Source organism: Pelobates fuscus, chromosome 10, assembly GCF_036172605.1.
Source record: "Pelobates fuscus isolate aPelFus1 chromosome 10, aPelFus1.pri, whole genome shotgun sequence".
Lineage (NCBI taxonomy): Eukaryota > Metazoa > Chordata > Amphibia > Anura > Pelobatidae > Pelobates > Pelobates fuscus.
In genome coordinates, this window is record NC_086326.1 from 35,350,756 (window position 1) to 35,374,236 (window position 23,481).

General features: G+C 36.1%; 1 protein-coding gene across 1 annotated transcript in view; it reads left to right on the forward strand.

The window, feature by feature from the left end:
• RBM20 (RNA binding motif protein 20) overlaps positions 1-23,481 on the forward strand; it is a 207,336-nt gene that overhangs the window by 117,775 nt on the left and 66,080 nt on the right. The window contains exon 2 of the mRNA XM_063434598.1: positions 16,133-17,021. Coding sequence (XP_063290668.1) covers positions 16,133-17,021 — 889 coding nt within the window. The remainder of the gene's footprint in view (positions 1-16,132; positions 17,022-23,481) is intronic.

The window sequence follows — 23,481 nt, forward strand, 5'->3', positions numbered from 1 at the left end:
AGGAGGGGGTCAATGATAGCAAAAGTGGAGAAAATACAGTTCAGGCTAATGATACTTTGGTCTTTATTATACTATACTTTTGAATAAAGATGTTAGTAAAATGCGTAAGGATTTGTTTTTCTACTTTTGCTATCAGTGACTCCTCTAATGTTATCATTATTATTTAAGACATTAAAAATATGTTATCGCTTTTTAAAATTGTATTTACAACACTTCAGTCTTTCATCTTTGTGAACTTAAAACGATAAGACTATAATACTGGGTGTAATTATATCTAGGCCACAGGATGTGCTTGAAAAGTGTCAAAATGCAAATGTTCGTATCCTGGCTAAATACTTTGATTTTGTATTAGTCTTCTCTTAGTCTAGTGATAACGATATACACTGCCTGTCACTATTAATGTCATGAAACAATGACATATATGCATGTATTAGAAAATGCTGTTTCATACATGGAGTGGCATACATTGTAGCCATGAACTCTGTTTAAATATGGATTTTCGAGAGCTGTCTTGGCCCAACGCCTAGAACGATCACATCCTTTTCTTACGATTAAAGTATTTTTGGCTCTGGTCCAAACAGATACAAATGTTGTGAACTAGTACCCCCTTCGGGGCAGAGCAAGAGGTCATGTATAGAAAGTCATGACAGACGTGCAAAGGGCTAGGCACACTGGAGTCTGGCCTCTGTCTGAGTACACAATATAGACTTGTCATTGAGAGCTTAGCTACACATAGGAAGAAGCCTTATTCCACCGTATATAGTTACAGGGCTGCACCTCTTCCCCCCTAAATAGCCACGTGTCTTTCAGTCTATGCTCATGGAGTTTGTTTTTAGACCACAGAGCATTTCCACATGTACTGTTCATCCATATAGGTCAGCAAAAGTTAACCATGGCACAAGCCTGGTATTGCTTCATGGGAAATTTAGCCTGCAGTCGTTTGTAGTCCCAAGGTCAGCCATCACTTCATCCATTTCTAGTCATGTTAAAAAAAAAACAACAACAAAAAAACACAAAAATACATTTTTTAATGGACTCAATGTTTCCTTTGTTGTAGGAAATGAATTGATGCCCTTTATTAACACCTGTACAATTAAATTAATATTGGTTTTAAGTGTTAAAATGCTTAGGTACCTAGAAATATATCTATCCTCAACCAACTATTTTAAAGGTTTTGGCTGAATTTGTATCTAACATGTAGTAGGCTTGTCTGGAAAATGAATAATTGCCAAATATCATTACCAATGAAAAGTGATTTAAATTGATCAAAGCTGCCGATATTATAATTTCGTAAAACTGAGTCCAACAACATAATGGGAACTAAACTCTTGAGTGCTAAATATTTCAGCAGCCACTGTGTAACTTCTACCGAAAATTAAGGGAAACCACAGCGCATGGTGGCAAACAGTGCATTAGTAATCAATGATTCCCGTGCTTTGAGTGTAGCTATACTTCCTTTAATGATCCATAAAACTTGCATTTTAGGAAGTAATGCCATTGGGGTGTTATGGACATATATAAACACACAGTCATGGGAAAAACAAAGTATCCCCTATTTGAATTATATGGTTTTATATTTCAGGGTGTAATAACAATCATCTGTTCTTTAGCAGTACTGAAAATGAGGTAAATACAACCTAAAATGAATAACAACACATGACATATTACGTGTCATGATTTATTTAACAAAAAAAAGCCAAAATGGAGAAGCTAAGTACACCCTTTCTGCTTCCATAGGAAGTGAGAGGCCAAGTAGCAGACAGATGCTACTAATCAAATGCCCTTAATTAAGTGATGATCAACAAGTGTGGCAACCTCTATAAAAGCCCACGTTTTAGCAGTTTGTTGGTCTGGAGCATCTGTGTGTTAACACAATGCCAAGGTGAAAGGACATCAGCAATGATCTTAGAGAAACAATTGTTGCTGCCCATCAAACTTGGAAGAGTTATAAGGCCATTTATAAACAATTTCAAGTCCATCATTCTACATCAGGGGTTCCCAACCCAGTCCTCAAGTACCCCCTACCAGTCCAGGTTTTAGGAATTACCCAGTTGTTACATGGTTCCATCAACCTTCTTCCTCACATTTGTTTTTTGCTGTTGATCCAAAAGAAGGCAAAAAAACTCAGTTTGATGCACAATTTTGCAACAAGCTAGGAATAAAATTCCTTCTTGACCCCAGAATGGCAGTCAGATTTATCCTTGGATCAAGCAGTTATTACCCTACATTGAAAGAGTATATCCTTGAATATTCTGTTTTTGCATGTATGCATCTAGTAGCTGTTTAAACATCTGTATGGACTCTGATAAAACCACTTCTTCAGGCAGAGAATTCCACATCCTTATTGTTCTTACAGTAAAAAAACCTTTCCTTTGCCTTAGACAAAATCTTCTTTCTTCCAGTCTAAACGCATGGCCTCGTGTCCTATGTAAAGTCCGGTTTGTGAATAGATTTCCACACAATGGTTTGTATTGGCCCCAAATATATTTGTATAATGTTATCATATCCCCTCTCAGGCAACGTTTTTCTAAACTAAATAGGTTTAAATTTGTTAACCTTTCTTCATAGCTGATATGTTCCATTCCTTTTATTAATTTTGTAGCCCGCCTCTGCACTTTTTCTACTTTTTCACTTTTTGCCATAATATCCTTCTTTAGAACAGGTGCCCAAAATTGCACAGCATATTCAATATGTGGTTTTTAAAGAGGCAAAATGATATTCTCGTCCCGAGAATGAATGCCCTTTTTCATGCATGACAATACCTTACTGGCCTTGGCCACTGCTGATTGACATTGCACATTGTTGCATAGTTTGTTGTCTATAACAATTCCCAAGTCCTTTTCATGTGTTGTTATCCCTAATTCGCTTCCATTAAGGGTATACGTTGCTTGTGTATTCTTTATGCCGAAGTGCATAACTTTGCATTTTTTAACATTAAATTTCATCTGCCATTTGAGCGCCCAGTCCTCCAGACTATCTAAATCCCTCTGCAGCAAAGTAATATCTTGCTCACATTGTATTATTTTAGTTTAGCACATGTGCTAAACTGATCCTGATGAAAGCCACGTGAGATGGCTGAAACGTTGACGATGACTGGAATTATGTTTTAAGAATTTTGGAATAAAGAAGAAATATTTTACCAAGATACAGACCGTGAGTGCAAGCCTTTTTTCAGTATACTATATATATATATATATATATATATAAGTAAGTAGTTTGGCACTCTCCTTCTTCGTATTCTCGATGTATCTGCCTGGGGGCCATCCGTAGTGCGTCCAATATATAAGTAAAAAGAGTCCAGGATATTTTTAATATATTCTGATTTTTTAAATCATGTGCATAAGACAAAGCAAACGAACCGACATTTCGACCCCTGCGGGTCTTTTTCAACCTTTTAAGCATGTTTAGGTGAGTGCAACCATCCCCCCATGTTTCCTATATATATTTGGGAGTCTAGCCAACTCCTTGGTTTTGCACCCCTCCCTGTTACAGGTGCCTCATCTCGGGTCCCTATTTAGCCTTGTACTGCAGAGAGCCTCAGATGGATTTTTTTTCCCAAGTAAGGGGTTAATCTCATAAGAGCAGACATTAGACTGTGAGAGTAGGACCTGCCAAAGATGGGGTACATTGACGTTGTGGCAGGCTTATGCAATGTATGATCATATAATGTAACTAAATCCCCATTTTTTTGCCTAGATTAGGTGTTTTTAAAAAAAACTTTTACAAACTAATAAAATCTGTCAACATTGAAGTTGCTGTTTAGTGGATAGGAGAGTGTGCTGGATCTTGTGTATTGTTTATTATATATAATATAATATATATACACACACAGGTGATACTCGAAAAATTAGAATATTGTGCAAAAGTTCATTTATTTCAGTAATGCAATGTAAAAGGGGAAACTAATATATGAGATAGATGCATTACATGCAAAGCAAGATAGTTCAAGCCATGATTTGTCATAAGTGCGATGATTATGGGTTACAGCTTATGAAAACCCCAAATCCACAATAAGCCACTCTCATTCAAACATATCAAACTAACAGTACACTTTCACAGAGACATATACCTAGCCACTGAATCACTCACACAACTAGCCACTCACAAATGCACACAATTAGATCATCATTCTAGACATACACATAACTATATCATCACTCACCTAACCTATACAGACATGCATGCACAAGCATACACACATACATTCACACACATATATATTCAAAGAGACACACATGCACACTCAAACACACGCATTACTTTTATTACAGTTACATAATTTTTAAGTATTTTTGAACATAAATCTTTACACAGAAACAGCATTGGTAAACTAAATGTATGTGTCCCATGTTGTTTAGTAAGGAAAAAGAAGCTAGCAATGAAAGGGTTAATGGCATGCTTTCTTTTTTTTTTTTTTTTCTTCTTTTTTTTAAAGAAGTGCTCAAGGAGAAATACCAAAGAGTCGAAAATAGACTGCCACCACTGCAGTTATAAAACATTCTCTGTTTAAACCAGCTGCACACAGATTTACTGTTATAAATTATAAGTTATTTTGTCCACTTAATATAGAATCATTTATCTGTTATACTTGCACAAGTTATTTCATTATCTGAAGTGCTCTTTAAAAAAACTATTTGCTGGCATAAAAGGCAACCTTAAATTGCAAGGTACACATGATGATAGTGAAGAACCTCATCTAATTGTATTAGTATTATATGCTTCCTATGTATCTTTCTCACACAGTTTACTGAATGGGGAGCTAGTGAAAGGCTAAGGGAGTCAGCTGGCCTGCTCAGCTTATCATGGCACCCAGTTCAAGGCTCTATGTCTCAAACATCGCCGTAAGAAGAGGGTCCGACCTAATGAACACGTCTTCTCAACTTAAACCACTCTAAAACTGTTTATCCTATCAATGTATGTTTACTAGCTGAACAAATATATGGAAAATTAGAGTTCTATAAATTTACAGTTATTGGGAAAAGATAGTACACCCGCTTTCAATTCTATGTTTTTACATATCAGGACATAATAACAATTATCTGTTCCTTAGCAGGTCTTAAAATTAGGTAAATACAACCTCACACGAACAACAACACATGACAAGTTACACCGTTTCATGATTTATATAACAAAAATAAAGCCAAAATGGAGAAGCCATGTGTGAAAAACTAAGTACACCTTATGATTCATCATAAAGAACCATCTTTAACAGCAATAACATGAAGTAATTGTTTTCTATAAGACATTATCAGTCTCTCACATGGTTGTAGAGGGATTTTGGCCAACACTTGTTTACAACGTTGCTTTGTTAATTTTTTTGCTGCCAATTTTTTATGCACAGCTGTCTTGAGGTCCCGCCACAGCATTTCGATTGGGTTGAGTTATACACTTTCACTGGGTTATTGCAACACCTTGATTCTTTTCCTTTTTAGACATTCTGTTGTAGATTTGCTGGTATACTTGGGATCATTTCCCTGTTGCATGACTCAATTGTGGTCAAACTTTAGCTGTTGGACATGTGGCCTCATATTTGATCTAGAATGACACGGTGTAATATATATATATATGTAATACATGTGTTGATGTTCACTTGAGGATGTGCTTATCTAATTTTAAGACCTGCTAAGGAACAGATAATTGTTATTATGTCCTGATATGTAAAACCATAGAATTCAAAGAGGGTTTTGTTTTCCCATGTCTGTACATTGCCTGTGTTAGCAAAAAGTCTCGTAAATGGGCCTTGATTCAATCAGCTTTCTAAAATATTCATTAGTGTAAGAAAACCTTTTCAAATGATTTATCTGAAACATTTCCCATAGACTTTAATGGTGACTTCAGAAGTTTGAATAATTTGGAAAGTTATTGTAACAGTATAGAATAATTTGGAAGGCTTGTTAAATCGAGGCCTTTGTTGTAGTTTGGCTACAGCAAGGCTTATTTTAGTGCTATTTATGTGTTTTGCCACTTAGTTTTCAATTCACTATACTTTTGTGTTTAGAGAATAAATCTTCATTTAAATACTTTGGAAGAGAGAATTCTCCAGTTGCTTAATATTTAGCAGTTTTCTTTTAACCAACATGTGGACTGGGAAAAAAAAAAGCTATACAAATCTTTACTTTTCAAAATTTGTGACTAATCCATGAGAGGCACACTGGACAACTTTGGACTTCAAAGGCATATCTTTTTGTTCTTTGTTTATTTACTAAGTAGCCCATTGTGGTTAATCGAGAGCAGTGTTTCCAAAATGTATTAAAAATGATCAAAATGGAAATATAGTTAAGTTGAGGGATTTTCCAATTCTGCTATTTTAACCTACATTTTAAAAATTCTTTTTCAATTATTTATAATGTATCCAGGGTTTCTCACTAAAATGTGAGTTGTTTGGAATTCAAAGTGAAACTCTCCCACGTAACTTTTTTCCATTTATTTTATTTTTACCTAAAATCAGTAGTTCTTTCAGTATGTTATTTTTTTTTTAAATACAGCCTATTGCTACATTTTATATTTTACTTTTAATTTAAGTTTCTGAGCTTGTGTAGTAAGTGGAGGTTCTGTATTTGTATGTACATCGGTGTGTGTATTTCGGATATTAGCTCTGTAGTCAGATTCATGGGGATTTAAAAATAGAGAAACACAACATGGAAAGAAATGAGTGCTCGGCAGTGCTACTTTGCTGGCTGTGAATATAACACATCCAATTATAACGAGAGAATCTTGCATGCCTGTGAAACATTCCTCCTGTCCTGGGAAGCCAGCGAGCTGGGGCTGTCAGTAGCAGTAGTGAGGAGACAGAGGACATATGGCATAAACATCAAGCGCTAGATATTGTGAGTGTAACAGTAACGACATCACGGAGAACCTGACGTCGTCTTCCAGCCCCTCTCGGCCTTTTAATTACAAGTTGTGCGACTTCGAAGAAGGGAAAGATTGTAAATACCGAACGAGTATGAAGCTGGCACGATGTGAGCTGATTTGAGCAGGCAGGAGTGTAAATAGTACAAACAGGAAGACATTTATCATTGCGCCTCAAAACAATGATCTGAAAATTATCACCTTTTGGCTTATGGTAGGATATTGTGTGTTGTCCGGTCTTGTTAGAGCTGTTACATTAAGTGACGGAGGTTTCTCATAATTAGTAATGTACTGTTCAGCAATGTGCACCTGACCTCAAATACCACATAAATGCCATCTTGGAATATAGGGCAGCAAGGTGAAATTTTATGGGAATGTCAAGGTCAGTGAGGACAAGAACAAAATAACTGTTCTACTGTGTGTCATACTACTAGACCCATATATTCAATTGCTATGTTGTGTATAAGAGTACGGTAATTTGGATGTGGACCAAGTGTGGGGGATAGGGCTAATGTCACGAGGGCTTGTTGCTGCTTCTATTGATTTATAATAATATTGCTCCTGTTTATATATTTTTACAAAAATCTTTTCATGTTTACATATATTTGTTTTTACAAAAGTCAGAGAGCTCGTGTTTATATCTTTACAAAACACATGCAATTGTTATTATCAAAGCTACAATGTGATATTTATGGGCATGTGTCTTAAAAAATGTTACATAGTGTCATCATTTTTGTGTTCCACTGTAGTTGTACACATTTGTAGATTTATTTTCCCCCCGCCATTTTATGGGGTATTTATGAATTACTTCAAACAGGACAATTTTCAGACTACCATGTAACTACGTGTGATTTACTTAAACAGGGATAAGTAGAGAAGCTGATGGCAGTCAAATAATAGATAGACAGACGGAAAGATAATTCAGTGCAGTTTTGGGTACGGCTTGTGAATTGACCTATCTTCTATAGAGACAGGCAAAGGTGTTATATTTATTTTTTTTATGTATTTTTAAAGCTCAGCAGTGATGTTTTTTTTAAATCTGTTTTACATGTAATTGTTTTTTAATATTCACCCTTAAAATAAGAGGTAAGAAGTGGTAAACAGGTCATTTCCAAGGTATATCACAATCCATTATTTACACTGTATAATAATTTGTGTAAACTGAAACCTCAGTTTCAAATGGTATTGGGTTTTTTTTTTCAGACAGTTTATCTTGTTTAACATACAAAAATAATACTGCAATCAAAAAGTTATGCGAGAAATTTTTAATTTGCTTAGAGATGCACTCTAAAGGAAAACCCATACGGTCTTAACGTTTAAGGAGATTGAAATCGATACCACATATAAATTACGATCTACATAGAACAAGGTATATGCCACAACATCTACAAAATAAATTCCCTGTTTCATCAAAATTGTGCAAAAAAGTGAAGTGAAATATAAATACAAACAATATTTTGTAACCCCCAATTCTATGAACATCAATCACATCGTATACAGCATATCATTCTATGTAATAATGAGTTTTAAGAACAATGAGAACCTTTGTCAATATTCTTTATAGAGGCTGGTGAATCCACCTTAGTAATTCTTTGTATATTCCTATGTTACTTAAAGTAATTCTATAAAAAAAATTGCCATCGTTGCTGGTCTCCTGGTATCTTCGATAAATGAACAAAATCCAAATAATGATAAAAAAGTGAAAAAATGTAAAATAAAAAAACTAATAACTATAAAGAAGCAAATAGTAAGGAAAACAAATAGCAAACGGAAGAAAATAAATATATATACAGTCCACAGAAAGTTGTGCAAATAGGAGACAAATGTTCAGTGAAGGAAAATGGTTGGATCTCACCACTGGTTGTATATCATAGTGTGACTGAAGCTCATAACAATTCTGGCCGTGTAGTGATGAAGTCCGTTTTTCTTTTGTTTAATATAAAGAATTTGTTCCAGGAAAGAGATGGTCATGAAATAGACAGAATGGATGCAGATTCGTATGGTCTCAGCAGGAGTTGATCCGGGGGTCACGTGGGCTGTGCACTCTGGACCAGAATGTCCCTTCAGGGCCTATGTAGATAGTAATTTATACGTGGTATCTATTTCTATCTCCTTAAACTTTAAGACCGTATTGTTTTTTTTTTTCCATTAAGTTTTGATTGCGTGCGTTATTATTTTTATATTTTGATTATATTTTAGATTTTGAGAATTTCTGCATGATATTTACAGTTGAGTGCCACCACAGCTATAGTATTTACAGCTTATCTTGTTTAGCTGGTTCTTCTACTTACAGGACACTATTTTTGCTTATCATATGATTTTGTTATAGTTTTAATGATACTATTCACCTTCCTTTATGAGATACTATCATAGTTGTTGGTAACAGAAAAGGTCTACTTGCTTTGACAATAATTTAATTAAGCACATCAAAATACACAGAATATTTTGCATGTAATATAAACGTTAGAATATAGCTATATATGATAAATTAAATTGATGAATTTACCTTAATAATTTAAAATCCTGATCATTCTTTATAAGAGAGCAATATATATATATATATATATATATATATATATATATATATATATATATATATATATATATATATATATAATAATGTTTTAATTTATTGAGTCTTACAAATGTAAGGGGTCTTTTTGGATCTGAATTAAAATATTTGCTGTTCGGATTTCACAGACTTATACTAATAATCCTGCAACACTTGAAGGAATTAAAACACACTTCAAGTAAAATATTAATGCAAAAAAAGTACCGGTATTTTAAAGAAAAACTAAGTTAAATAAAAACATTTGCATTAGCTGAATATCAAACACAATATAAACATCACATACACACCATTCTGACAAAAAAAAATCAAAACAAAAAACATACATTATAAAAATAGGCAAATATAATAATATAAAAAAATGAGAAACTGCTATTTTCAGAAAAACGTCATGGATAAAGTAATAGCCGCGTCATTTTATGTTAATTTTTGGCATTTATTTAGCGCCAACATATTCCATAGCTCTTTACAATTCTAGAAGGGGAATATTTACAGGTGTAGAAGGCTCTGCTCGAACGGGCTTACAATCTATAAAGATTTGCGGTAAATGGATATATTGTTTGGCATCTTGCCCAGGAACACTTGCTGAGTAGGTGGTCTATATAATATAATATAATTGTGAATTAAAATAAAATTTGTAGTTTACCAGATGTCAATGCCAAATGTAAATTATACAAATCGTATTATTCACTGCTGCTCTTGTAATACAATTTGCAAATGAGAAATTCTGAAGCTCAAACATATATTTATTTATCAAATTGAGTATACTGCTTTATTTTAGCCTCTCGAAAATGTTAACAAGTATGCAAAATTAAAAAAACTATTGTTATATATTTTATGAAGTATAACAAACATGTCATACATTTTCAGGAGACCTATCATGAATTTGTATGGTGTATTTGTGTTTTAGATTTGTTTTTCAGATACAAAGGATATAGAATAGGAAATTCAAAACGTTTAACCACACTACCAATGTTGAATCCTTTCAGCTCCAGCTAGTGTCAGTATAACTTTCAGAACAGGAAAAGGTGCATAAAAGAGACAGTGTATAACCAGTCCATAGGGTTGTCCAGAGTTAAAGCAATAAGGAAAGCAAATATTGTAAACGATAGACAAGCCAAAGGCAGGTGAATTGAGATACACAGAATTGACAAGTGATAAGACAAGCCAAAGTCAAGTACACTTGATCAGGAGTCCAGCATTAAAATTGACAGAGGCCATGAGCAGGTTGCAAAATTATGTAGGGGAAGTAGTAGCAGGTTACGTAATAGCTGTACGACAGCTTTCTCCCATAAGATATTGATGGTCTAATTTCTAGTTTCCTTGCCTACAGATTGTCCTCTTTAGTCCTGTTTAGAAACCATTAACTTTTGCTGTTCTCCTATTGAGGTTCTCTAGACTATTGTGTTGCTTTTAATCCTCAGGGGTGGAGAAAGTTTGTGTATTGCACTAAGCTATGCCAAACATGCACTTTTGTGACTCAGGCACTCTAACTGATACTTCTGCCAGGATTTGGGAAAGCCCAGCTCAATCTCCTGAGCTGGGCCTGTCTTCCATGTAATTAGAAATGCCTGCTCATCACCACCCTTCCTCAAAACAAGATGTAGGGTGATCTCCAACAAAAACTAAACAACATCTGGAGTCTCCTGGATGTGCTTGCAAATTAGCAACACAGAAATCAGCATCATCTCGTTTAAATTTAAAAATATACCCAATAGGCAGACACAAAGTCCACACTTACGAGTATACCTCTCCTCGAGCAGCAAACCGGTCACTCATATGACTACCCTAACGTGCTAAAAGTAACCAAATACCATATCTGTATAGTACATAAAATTTCTCGAGTGATGTTCACGCATTCTACGATGGGACCTGCGCTTCCACTATGTTCTGTTTGCTTGTTCAATCTATAGATTCATGCTGTTATACATTGCTCAGGGCACGCCCTGAATTGTTTATGTCTGAATAAAGCCATTTTGAACATTAAATTTAAAAATATATAAATGATTGGTTACTTTGTAAGCAAATGCAAGATGCCCAAAATTGAACAGCCAAAATGTCTTCCAAACAGCCACTAGAGGGACTTCCGGGTCGTTAGGAGACTTTTGGTCGCCTAACTGATGCTCGATGTCCTCACGCTATGCATGAGGACATTCAGCTTCACCTGAAACCCCAGAGGGTAGCATTGTATAATGCTTTCCTATGGGGAAAGTCCTAATGCGAGTGCGGCCATCGCCGCACATTAGGTTCCCCTGCCGTCTCACGTAAGAGGGTAGGAGTGCTCAAGAAGAAGATAGTGTGCAATTGGATATCAAGATGTTGGATATATTCCCTCTCAAATGGATCTTTTTATACCCAGAGACAGGGTTGATAAGGTTATGGTAAATGTGAGTGAGATCCCAGATATATATTTTTGTTTAATATATCTATTTATGTGTTTGTGTCAGATGGTCTGCACTAGATGTATTTATTATTCACAGATTATATTTTAAGAGGCATAATTGATCATTGTTAAAAGCAACACTGTTTGTTTTTCTTGTTTTTAAATGGAAGATGCCACCTTGTGTTAGGGGTCAAATACAGTCTATTATCTCCAGTAGGATTCAAGGTTTTAGCACCTTTCGCTATCATTCTTCTGTAAGAGGAACACTTTGGAGGTGTGAGAAGGAGAGCCATTCCTAAAGGCAAAATTTGTAAGTTGGCCAGCATGCCACTACTATGCCATCAGGAAATAAGGGTATCACCCAGAGCCCTGGCAACCAACTAGAATACCCAGTGCTCATAGGAGAAAGTGACAAGTTCCCAGTTATGTGTGGATGTGTATAAAGTTTGTTTTAATAATTCCTCTTGGGCTAAAATTCTGAGAATATATTCAGACAGAGGAAAAAAAAAAAACCCTGTGATTCTCAGAAATGTTGCCCATAAAGGGCAGCTATAATTCATTAATATTAAATATAAAACATTAATACTGTGCCCTAATTAGAAAAGAGCTTGACAAATCAAGGCAAATATTATTACCCAGATAGAATTTGTTGTTGGCATCTCTTTGTTCATGTAAGTGAGTGAAAGTAATCAATCATTGATACATGTTAATGTTTAGATGTCAGCACTTTGTCCACTCAAGGTCCATTTGCCAGTATAATGGGTGCCTGCATGTCTCTCCTTTTGTAGAATGAAGTTTTAGTCATCTCTAAGTTGCTTTTTTTTGGACTAAGTGCTCAGATAATGTTTCAGAAAGCCAAGGAAAGTGCTTGTGCGATTTTCTCCAGTAGTGTAATGCGCAGGTGCAGCTTGTATTTCTAATTTAAACATCTCATCACATCCATAGCAGACATTGCTTAGTTAATCCCAGAGCCATGATACTTCAGCACCATGGGATATTAAACAAACAGTTCACACCCCTTAAAAATGCTGAGTTAAAAGCAGCCTATCGACTCAGTGTAGAGAGCAGGTTAAAGCAAAGGTTAAAGCAAAGCTCTGTGTGTTTTAACATTTGTGTAACCCTTAATTTAGCTTCTTAGGTGGTGCATCCGGCTTGGATCTGCTCTGGTAGCTTAGTTTTTTTGTGACAAACAAAGCTGATACGAATTCCCAAGGGAACTTTGAGTTTTTGGCCAAATTGATTTGTGTATAGTCCCAGTACATGTTCATAAAAAAACAAAGATAATAATTTTAAGATAATCCTCTTAGAATTCTCACACGCTCTGTGTACATAATGCCATTCTGACTCCAACAACACGAGCCCTGCCTGATGAATGACCAGGCTATGAAAGAGAAACATACTAGTATGGCTTAATCCATATAATCTGTGTTTTGTACTGTGTGTGTGATTAGATTTACTTTGGCACAGTGCTACTAAAAGTTTATTTTTTTCCCATTGATCAGTGGATTTTTCATGCTGGTAGTGATCCTTTATAGTCTGCAGATTTATTCTGGTAGTTTTTCCAGGGCATTTCACAGACCTGATATTAACATTAGTAGATCCTCATCGAGCCTGTTTGTTTTTCCGTTTTGTTTTGAATACCCACTCTGTGAAATTAAAATCAGTAGTAGATATTTGTTGATGCTGTCTGATATTTCTCTGACAATATACTTGTTGACGCTAGCAGTTTTTCCGTTGCATTTTGCTGATTTGCTGTATGAGATTACCTTCATTAGATCCTTATCGATACAAGTAGTTTTTACTTTGCATTTCGCAGACCCACTCTGTGATATTACTATTAGTAGATTCTTGTTAATGCTGCAGTTTTTCATGCTGCTAGATTTTCATTGTGCAGTCCTACATTGTGATACTGTGATCAGTAGATCATTGTTAATGTAAGGATAGGATTGTTGACCATCTAAAATCACATGGATTTTAAGATCAGAGACAACGTGGGTTTACTTCAGGGAGATCATGCCAAACTAATCTTTTAGATTTTTTTGATTGGGTAACTAAAATAATAGATCAGGGTGGTGCAGTAGACATTGTTTACCTGTATTTCAGTAAGGCTTTTGACACTGTTGCACATAGAAGGCTTATCAATAAATTTCAATCTTTAAGTTTGGATTCCAATATTGTTGAATGGGTAAGGCAGTGGCTGAGTGACAGGCAACAGAGTTTTGTAGTCAATGGAGTATATTCGAAATATATTCGAAGTATGTTCGAAGCAAGGTCTAGTTACCAGTGGGATACCTCAGGGATCTGTACTTGGACCCATTCTCTTTAACATTTTTATTAGTGATATTGCAGAAGGTCTTCATGGCAAGGTATGTCTTTTTGCTGATGATACTAAGATACGTAACAGGGTTGATGTTCCAGGAGGGATAAACAAAATGGCAAATGATTTAGGTAAACGAAAGAAATAGAGTTGTGGCAACTGACATTTAATGTGGATAAGTGCAAGATAATGCATCTTGGACGTAAAAACCCAAGGGCAGATTACAGAATATTTGATAGAGTCCTAACCTCAACATCTGAGGAAAATGATTTAGGGGTGATTATTTCTGATGACTTAAAGGTAGGCAGACAATGTAATAGAGCAGCAGGGAATGCTAGCAGAATGCTTGGTTGTATAGGGAGAGGTATTAGCAGTAGAAAGAGGGAAGTGCTCATGCCATTGTACAGAACACTGGTGAGACCTCACTTGGAGTATTGTACGCAGTACTGGAGACCGTATCTCCAGAAGGATATTGATACCTTAGAGAGAGTTCAGAGAAGGGCTACTAAACTGGTTCATGGATTGCAGGATAAAACTTACAAGGAAAGGTTAATAAATGAACATGTTAAGATCCTTTAATAGCTTGGAGGAAAGACGAGACGGTGGGATATGATAGAAAAATGTAAATACATAAAGTAAATCAACACAGTAAAGGAGGAGACTATATTTAAAAGAAGAAAAACTACCACAGCAAGAGGACATAGTCTTAAATTAGAGGGGCAAAGGTTTAAAAATAATATCAGGAAGTATTACTTTACCGAGAGGGTAGTGTATGCATGGAATAGCCTTCCAGCTGAAGTGGTAAAGGTTAACACAGTAAAGGAGTTTAAGCATGCATGGGATAGACATAAGGCTATCCTAACTATAAAATAAGGCCACGGACTAATGAAAGTATTTAGAAAATTGGGCAGACTAGATGGGCTGAATGGTTCTCATCTGCCGTCACATTCTATGTTTCTATGTTGCACTCATCTATATCACCATATTGTAATGTTTCAATTGCTGTTTCAGCTTGTGTGATTGAACCTATTTACATTACTAGTATTGGATTTTTGCATCTAAAATCAGATCTCAATTAAGAAATGTTTCTGTTGGTTAGGCTGAGAAGGCTTAATAAAAACATTTGCAACTGTTTGTTCTTTGCTATATGTTAACATATTTTTTACCTTGTTCCAAATAATATTTTTATTAATCTTTTATTTTCAGTGGTCCAGGTTTTATGTTGGGAATTTTATTAAAAAAAAACAACAACAACAACAAACAAACAAGAAACGAAAATATAAGTAAAAAAATGTAATACAAAATAAAATTAACCTTTCTATTTTAGTTATATGATAATGGATTTGCAGGAATCTGGATACTATTGCGAAGAACTGTATATATTCAAAGCAGCAAAATAAAACACTTATTATATCACACGTGCAGTCAATAAATCAGGATTAATCAATTGAGCTGGGAATTTGGGGAACAATTTTTTTCAGACAAATAGCTCAACTGGAAAAACTCTACAGCTTGGTTTTGTGCCCCAAAATTTGGGATTACCTTCTCAGTTCCAAGTTTAGTGAATAACCAAGAAAACGTGCCTTTCTCAGGCAAATTATATTTACATTTACTATAAAACAGAATAATGTAGCATTATTGTAAAGCTAGCTAATAAAATGATGGATGTGACGAATCTATCGTTCTATCTATCTATCGTTCTATCTATCTATCGTTCTATCTATCAATCTATTGTTCTATCTGTCGGTCGGTCGATCGATCATTCTATCTATCTATCTATATATCTAATGCATTTTAGATACAGGTAGTTTTTTTGGGTTGGGGACAGGAGAGTGCAGTACAATGCATTTAGTAATACACCCTAGATGATTTTTAGTAAAATAGAAGTGTCAAACTAACCATCCCCCCGTGGAGATTCCTCGCAGTGCTTTCAGAGAGCAGGTCATTAGCAACCATTTTTTTTCATTAAGTATCATATGCTTTAACTGTAAACTCTTGTATTTTGTTACAGTGCCACCCCATTTCTGGACAGTAATCCTTTTAACAACACACTCCTGCCGTCCCCTGCCAGTCTTCAGCTTGCTCAGCTGCAAGCCCATCTCACCCTTCAGAGGCTGAAATTTGCTCAGAGTGCAGTGACAAGTAACACAGCAGCTGCTACAGTCCTCAACCAAGTCCTCTCTAAGGTGGCTATGTCACAGCCACTCTTCAATCCTCTTAGAAATGCCACCATGATTGGAGCACATGGAGTGTCTTCTCTAGCATCTACCATGCACAATGCCAGGTTTCCATCCAGTGGAGTACCATTTTCTGCCCAGAATCAAGCCATGGCACCCAAACATCCAAGCCAGAACTCTATGCCAACGTTTGGAAAAGGCATGGGTGGAAGCAAGCCTGGAACATTTTATAGCGGCTCCAAGGCATTCAGTGCAGATAATGAACAACCTGTGTATCATGGCTTCACAGGAAATACTACAAGCTCAAGTTCTACTGCCGATGGTCAGTATGGTCCTAAGCATGACCATCCATCTGGATATAAAAAGGAATATTTTGATACACAAGGACAGCACCAATCCATGAGCAAGAAAGGAGACATAGGTCTAGTGCCGCATGGTAATACACAAAACAATCAATGGGAATCATCTCGTGTATGGCAATCACCCAATCAGCATTACGAAGCCAGAAATGAGCTCTACAACCCAGAAGAACCAACTCCTGATACCAAATTCAGTCCATCGAACTCCCCAGCTTTCAGCAGACACAATAATGGGAAGACAGCAAACTGTGCCACCAACATGAAGACTCTCCAACCACATGAACTGAATGATTTCCATGGGATTCCCCCTTTGCACCTTCCTCACACATGTACCATGTGTGACAAAAAGGTCTTTAATTTAAAGGTAGGTCATTTTAAGAAAATAATAAACTTTTATTGCTCGCCAGTTTGCCTATTGAGAGAGGAAATAAGGATACTTATTCTTGGTAGGTACAAGGAGCGAATGAGCTGGAGAAAAAGGAGTAAGAAGCTGTAGGGAAGCTTGTGGGGATGGTAAGGAAGTGGTTACGATGAAAGATTTCCAAAAACTAGGAAAGACAGGTAGCAAGAGAAGCGATAGGGCCAAAAATTGGACAAACATTGCATGAGCGATGGACAGGTTTCTGGGAGGGTGTAAAGCGGTGCTGTTGGAGGTTTTGTGTATGTGTTATTAAATACAAAGCATATGCATTAGAAGATGATTTATTTACAAAATTGTAGAGAATCAACAGGGGAACTGCACATTATAGCTAAAATATAATATATTAGAGGCTTTTTCTGCTTGTTTATTTTGTCAATTCTCCAGAATGCCCTGTTTATTGAATATGCTCCAAAGATACCTTCTGCAATAAAAAAAATGTTTTTTTTAAATTTGTAGAATTTTACACAGAAAGGGTAGTTTGAAAAATAAAAAAGTAAATAATGAAAAATATGGGGGGAAACTGGGAGTTGCTTACACTCTGTCTAGTGTCTTGAACACTGCTTTATTCTAGCATTTCTAAATTATATTACTTTAAAAGAATATATCTAAATCTCATTTTTTTTTGCAACTGAGTCTAATCTCTTTGCATAACTGATTTTTGTATTTAGATTTGATATATGCAATACACACACACAGACACAAAAGGACACAGACACACACATAATAACAGACACAAATACTGAAACAGACATACATACATATAGACACATACACAGATACAGATACACACACACACTGACGTACATACATACTGACCTACACACACACATACAGACATACTGACGTACACACACACAGACATATATACTGACATACATACATACTGACAAACAGACATATATACAACTGACATACCGTTATGGTTGTCACCCCCTGATGGCGGCCCTGGAAAAGGGCAATCTACAAGTGCTGGGGAGAGCTCTGCTTTTATCAAACGGTTTCAATGTGGTTTGACAAAAAACAGATTCCTTGCACCATTATTACACTGAGGTATGTTCATTTATGACCACAAAGTCGCCAGCAGAGATCTATTGGATTTTTACCTATTCTATGTAACCAAACTTGGGTCGCGTGCCATCTGAATAGAATTTTAAACATCTGTTCTTCAGATAAGACACAGACCGAGATTTTCACGTCTGCTTCCCAAATTTCTTCCCACTCTCCCTTTTCTAGTGTCTCACCCAAATCTGTTTCCCATGTGTTGATATATCGTTGTGGTCCCCATATTACGGGTTTTCACATTCTTATCATAGGGAAATAACACTTCCTAACAAAATGTTGGTTGCCGTGATTTGAGCAATTGTCAGCTCCAGTCTAATTTTCTTATTGCAATCTAATTATTTGCAGCTGTTGTTAACAGGAAGCTACAATTTATATGCAAGTCATACAGGAAAAGAGGGCAATTAATCATTTCACTTTCAAGACAGGTGTTTTAAAATGAGTTATAATTAGACAGACTTGGCAGCTGTCTGCCTGTAAATTTGGTTGGATGGAATTTGCAGGTAGACATTTGCCAATTGTGATAGAATGCATTACTTCTTCCAATTGTAACAGAAGCTATCATTACAAAAAGCTGTTAGCACCACTTTGATAGATAATTTGATAGGGAAAAAAGTTAACTCCGAAGAGTGGTCCAATGTACTCAAATATTTAAAAACTATTTGGTTTGCTAAATTTAAATTATTTTGAAGTTATTCATTCTTATTTTTTTTTTATTTGATTCTTATTTTTTTTTACTATTTGGCCGCAAATCTTCAGTATATCTCTAACAAATGGATAGAGCTACAAATGTTTGTGTAAAAGAGAATGAATCAAAATGATAAGAAATGTAGTACAGTTAGGTCCAGAAATATTTCGACACTGACATCATTTTCATAATTTTGGCTCTGTACACCACCACAATGGATTTTAAATGAAACAACCGATGCAATTGAAGTGCAGACTTTGGGCTTTAATTCAAGGTGTTGAACAAAAATATTGTATGAAATGTTTTGGAATTGCTATAATTTTCATATACAGTTTCTTTATTTCAAGGGCTTAAATGTAATTGGACAAATTAAAACAATCATGAATAAAATGTTAACTTTGAATACCTTGTTGAGAATCCTTTACAGGCAATGACTGCTTGATGTCTGGAATGCATGGACATCACCAAATGCTAAGTTTCCTCCTTTGTGATGCTTTGCCAGGCCTTTACTGCAGCTGTCTTCAGTTGTTGTTTGTTCGGAAGTCTTTCTGCTGTAAGTTTTGTCTTCAGCAAGTGAAATGCTCGATCGGGTTGAGATCAGTTGATTGACAGAATGTTCCACTTCTTTTCCTTCTGGATTGCTTTCGCAGTATGTTTTGGGTCATTCTCCATCTGTATAGTGAAGCACAGTCCAATCAACTTTGCTGAATTTGGCTGAATCTGTGCAGATAATATATCCTCATGCACTAAATAATTCATCTGGCTGCTTCTGTCACATCATCAACTAACACTAGTGATCCAGTGCCTTCTCCATACTTTTTTCTTCCCATCATTCTGGTACAGCTTGATATTCATTTCATCTGTCCAAAGAAGCCAGAACCGGGCTGGCCTTTTTAGATGTTTTTTGGCAAACGCTTTTTTATTCTTGAGACTTAGGAATGGTTTGCAACTTGTGGTGAACCCTCTTTATTTGCTCTTGTGAAGTCTTCTCTTCATGGTAGACTTGGATAATGACGTGCCTGTCTCCTGGAGAGTGTTCTTCACTTGGCTGGATGTTGAAAAGTGTTTTTTCTATTCCATGGAAAGGATCCTATGATCATCCACCAGTGCGGTTTTCCCACAGACGTCCATTTTTTTTGTGCTGCAGAACTCACCAGTGTGTTCTTTTTTTCTCTCAAAAAGTGCCAAACTGTTGCCACTCCTAATGTTCCTACTACCTTGCTCATGGATGTTTTGCAGACTAAAGACCTGTATCACTTGCATTGAAAGCACTTTTGACCTCATATTGTGGGTTTACAGCAACAGCTTTCAAATGTGAACGCCATACATGGAATCAACTCCAGACTTTTTACCTGCTTAATTGATGAAATAACACACGATTAGCCAGCACCTGTCCATAAAATAGCTTTTATGTCAATTGTCCAATTACCTTTGGTCCCTTGAAAAAGAGTGGCTACATATTAACCCCTTAAGGACGGCGGGCGTGCTATGCCGTCCTTGGGGACCCGGCTCTAAACCACTATTTACACACATATTTTATAATGTCCTATTGGGCATTACTAGCTAAGTCCTCACCCTTAAAAACTAAAAAGAGACATTACATTCATTTGAAATTTAGCGCCGTGCAAAACCCCCGGCACTGCTCTCCATGCCACCATCTGACATCATCCCTGTCCTCATAGAGATGCATTTGACTGGATCAGTTCATTGACTCAAAGGACCTGCGCATGTTTTGAGCTGATATGAAGATGGAAAGAAGGAGTGGTGAGAGAGGGTTTAAAATAAAAACAACAAAACAATATAAGCTATGCACGGAGTGCACAGAGGAGGGATGGGAGATTAAGGCTTCTCCTTGCAGGCACACTACGGAGAATTTCTTTACTTCTGTCGCCAACTGGCTATGTGTGTTGGTGATAAGTAACTTTTGCACATAATTGACATTAGGCAGTTCAGGACAGAGTTTTGGGCTGCCTAAGTCACGTGTGCTTGAGACTGCAAAGAGCCCCTAGCACAAAAGTGCAAATATCTCTGGATGTGCAGCATTTCAACTAGAAAAGATGGATATACAGACTCCTACCTTCAAGTTACTGAAATCAAAAAACCACCAATAAAGCCTTCAAAATATTGTCTTTTTATTTAATGAGATTTTTTTTAAAAAGCTTTTATATTTAAATATAAGGAAACGGACATTTTATTTAAACTATATACAGATTAGTAGTAAAAAAAATATATATATATTTTTTTTAAAGTGTTTGGGGGTACATGATTCTGACTCCCTTAGGATATGTGAAACATGATTCCTACAAACACTCGCACGGATAATCCCTCAACACACTTCCATGAATATATGTCAGACTCAAAAGGATCCTTGGTTTAATCCAAGGACGCTTACATTTAGGAGCAACTGCTGTACGATACACCCAATGTCATCCTGACCCTGATCTAACCTAAGCTTGGCACATGTACGACATGCCTCATTAGACCTTGTGTAATCAGGATGCCTTTACAAGGCCTATGTCGCTTTATAAACTTGGCTCGCATCCCACCCAGTCTTGTAAAATTTGAATAGGCTAATGCAGGGTTAAAAAGTCCAGCAGAACACAAGGTAAGGACACAAACTGCTTTTACACATGGGTTGCTTGTGAAATTATTTCATGGAGACTAGACAGAATGCTCAATGCACAAATACCTTCTCAGAAATCTGCATTTGTATCTCTTAATTCAGACTTTTTATTTTTGCTGCAACAGGAATTTTGCTAGAGAATGTTATCATGTAAAAATGATTTACATGACATAATAGCAATCTAAAAAATTAAAGGACCCCTATAGTGCCAGGAAAACACTCGTTTTCCTGGCACTATGTAGTCCTTAGGTCCCCCCCATCCTCATGGCCCCCCTCCCGCTGGGCTGAAGGGGTTCAAACACTTACCTTTCTCCAGCACTGGGGAACTCTCCTCCTCCTGCCGACGTTAGCGCCGAATGCACATGCGCGGCAAGAGCTGCGAGTGCATTCAAACCGCCCATAGGAAAGCATTACTCAATGCTTTCCTACGGACGTCAGTGTCTTCTCACTGTGATTTTCACAGTGAGAATCGCTGAAGCGGCCTTTGTTGGCTGTCAATGAGACAGCTACTAGAGGCTCGATTAACCCTCAGTGTAAACATAGCAGTTTCTCTGAAATTGCTATGTTTACAGCTGCAGGGTTAAAACCTGATTACACTGAGCTGAAGTGGTCTGGGTGCCTATAGTGGTCATTTAAGCATAAAGTCGTGTGATTTTTTTTCACAGTGTGTAAAGCAAGAAAGTATACAGGATGCTTTGTTTAAACAGCACAATATAATTTAGTTTTTATCACAAATTAGGCATTTTTTCTGTCCACCGCATAATTTACAATCTATGTTAAAGCTGAAATCAGATTATGCACTATTTAGATTAGACTGTGAATACCACCCCGCAAATGAGCTCAACGACTGGATTTACAGATAGGTGTTGGCAGGTGTAAATAATTGTTATGAAGTTTTGGGGGGGGGGGGGTGATTTCCATTTTATTAGCATTTTCTTCCAGAACTTTAATTGTTATTGGTTTATAGGAAACCAACAGCACACCAATTGTTATTGTTTTTTTTTTTACAATCTTTATTAAGGTTTTTCAGTATCAACTTAAGAAGTCAGTATCAACTTAATAAATTAATTGTGGCATGTCATAGTTATAATTATTTCCAGATCAGTATTGAATTTTGGTAAATAGAATTTATTTATTTATTTATAAAATATTTTACCAGGAAAGATACATTGAGATTTCTCTCGTCTTCAAGTATGTCCTGGGTCCACAAATCATTGCATTGATACATTAGGGTACAATAAAATCCCAAAACAATATTAATAAGCAATATATACAAAATTTAACATAGAATGCACAAGTAGTAGAAAGACAGATAGTGATTGAGTCTTTACAGGCAACACTAATTACAGAGTCAATTAACATTGATAACAAGGGTACACAAATATGACTTTCTGAAAAGGCGCCAGGTCAATTTTAACATTTCGGGTTGCCTTTAGAAAAGCAACCGTACAAGCAATGCGTGAGCCATAAAATATAAAATGTATGTGTATGAATCTTTAGGGGTTATCCCCAAGCTAGGAGGACATTTGCAAACTTTGACTCCAATTTCTCCTTTTCTTCCTCTTTTTTTCTTTGAAAGTATAAAATGTAACCATGTAAATTATTGGATTACAGTGGAACCTCGGAACTCAAACTTAATCCGTTCCAGAAGGCTGTTTGAGAACCGAGTTGTTCGAAAACCGAATAAAATATTTCCATAAGAATTAATGTACATTAGATTAATTCGTTCCAGACCCCCTAAAGTACAGCATTTTAACACACATTTTATAGTTTAATAATACCTTAAATGCATAAAATCATACAAAAAAACAATAAACACAATGTAAATGAAATGAAAATGTAACTTCACTTTACCTGTTGGCTCTGTTTGCTGACAGAATGGAGCTGTTTCCTGGCAGAATGGAGCTCTGTTTGCAGACAAAATGGAGCTCTGTTCACTTTGTCGAGTGCGAGGAGGCCGATGCGTCATACCAACGAGGTTCCAAAGTGGTACCATCAAGGTACCATCAAGGTTAATGCTGTTTGATTTTGTT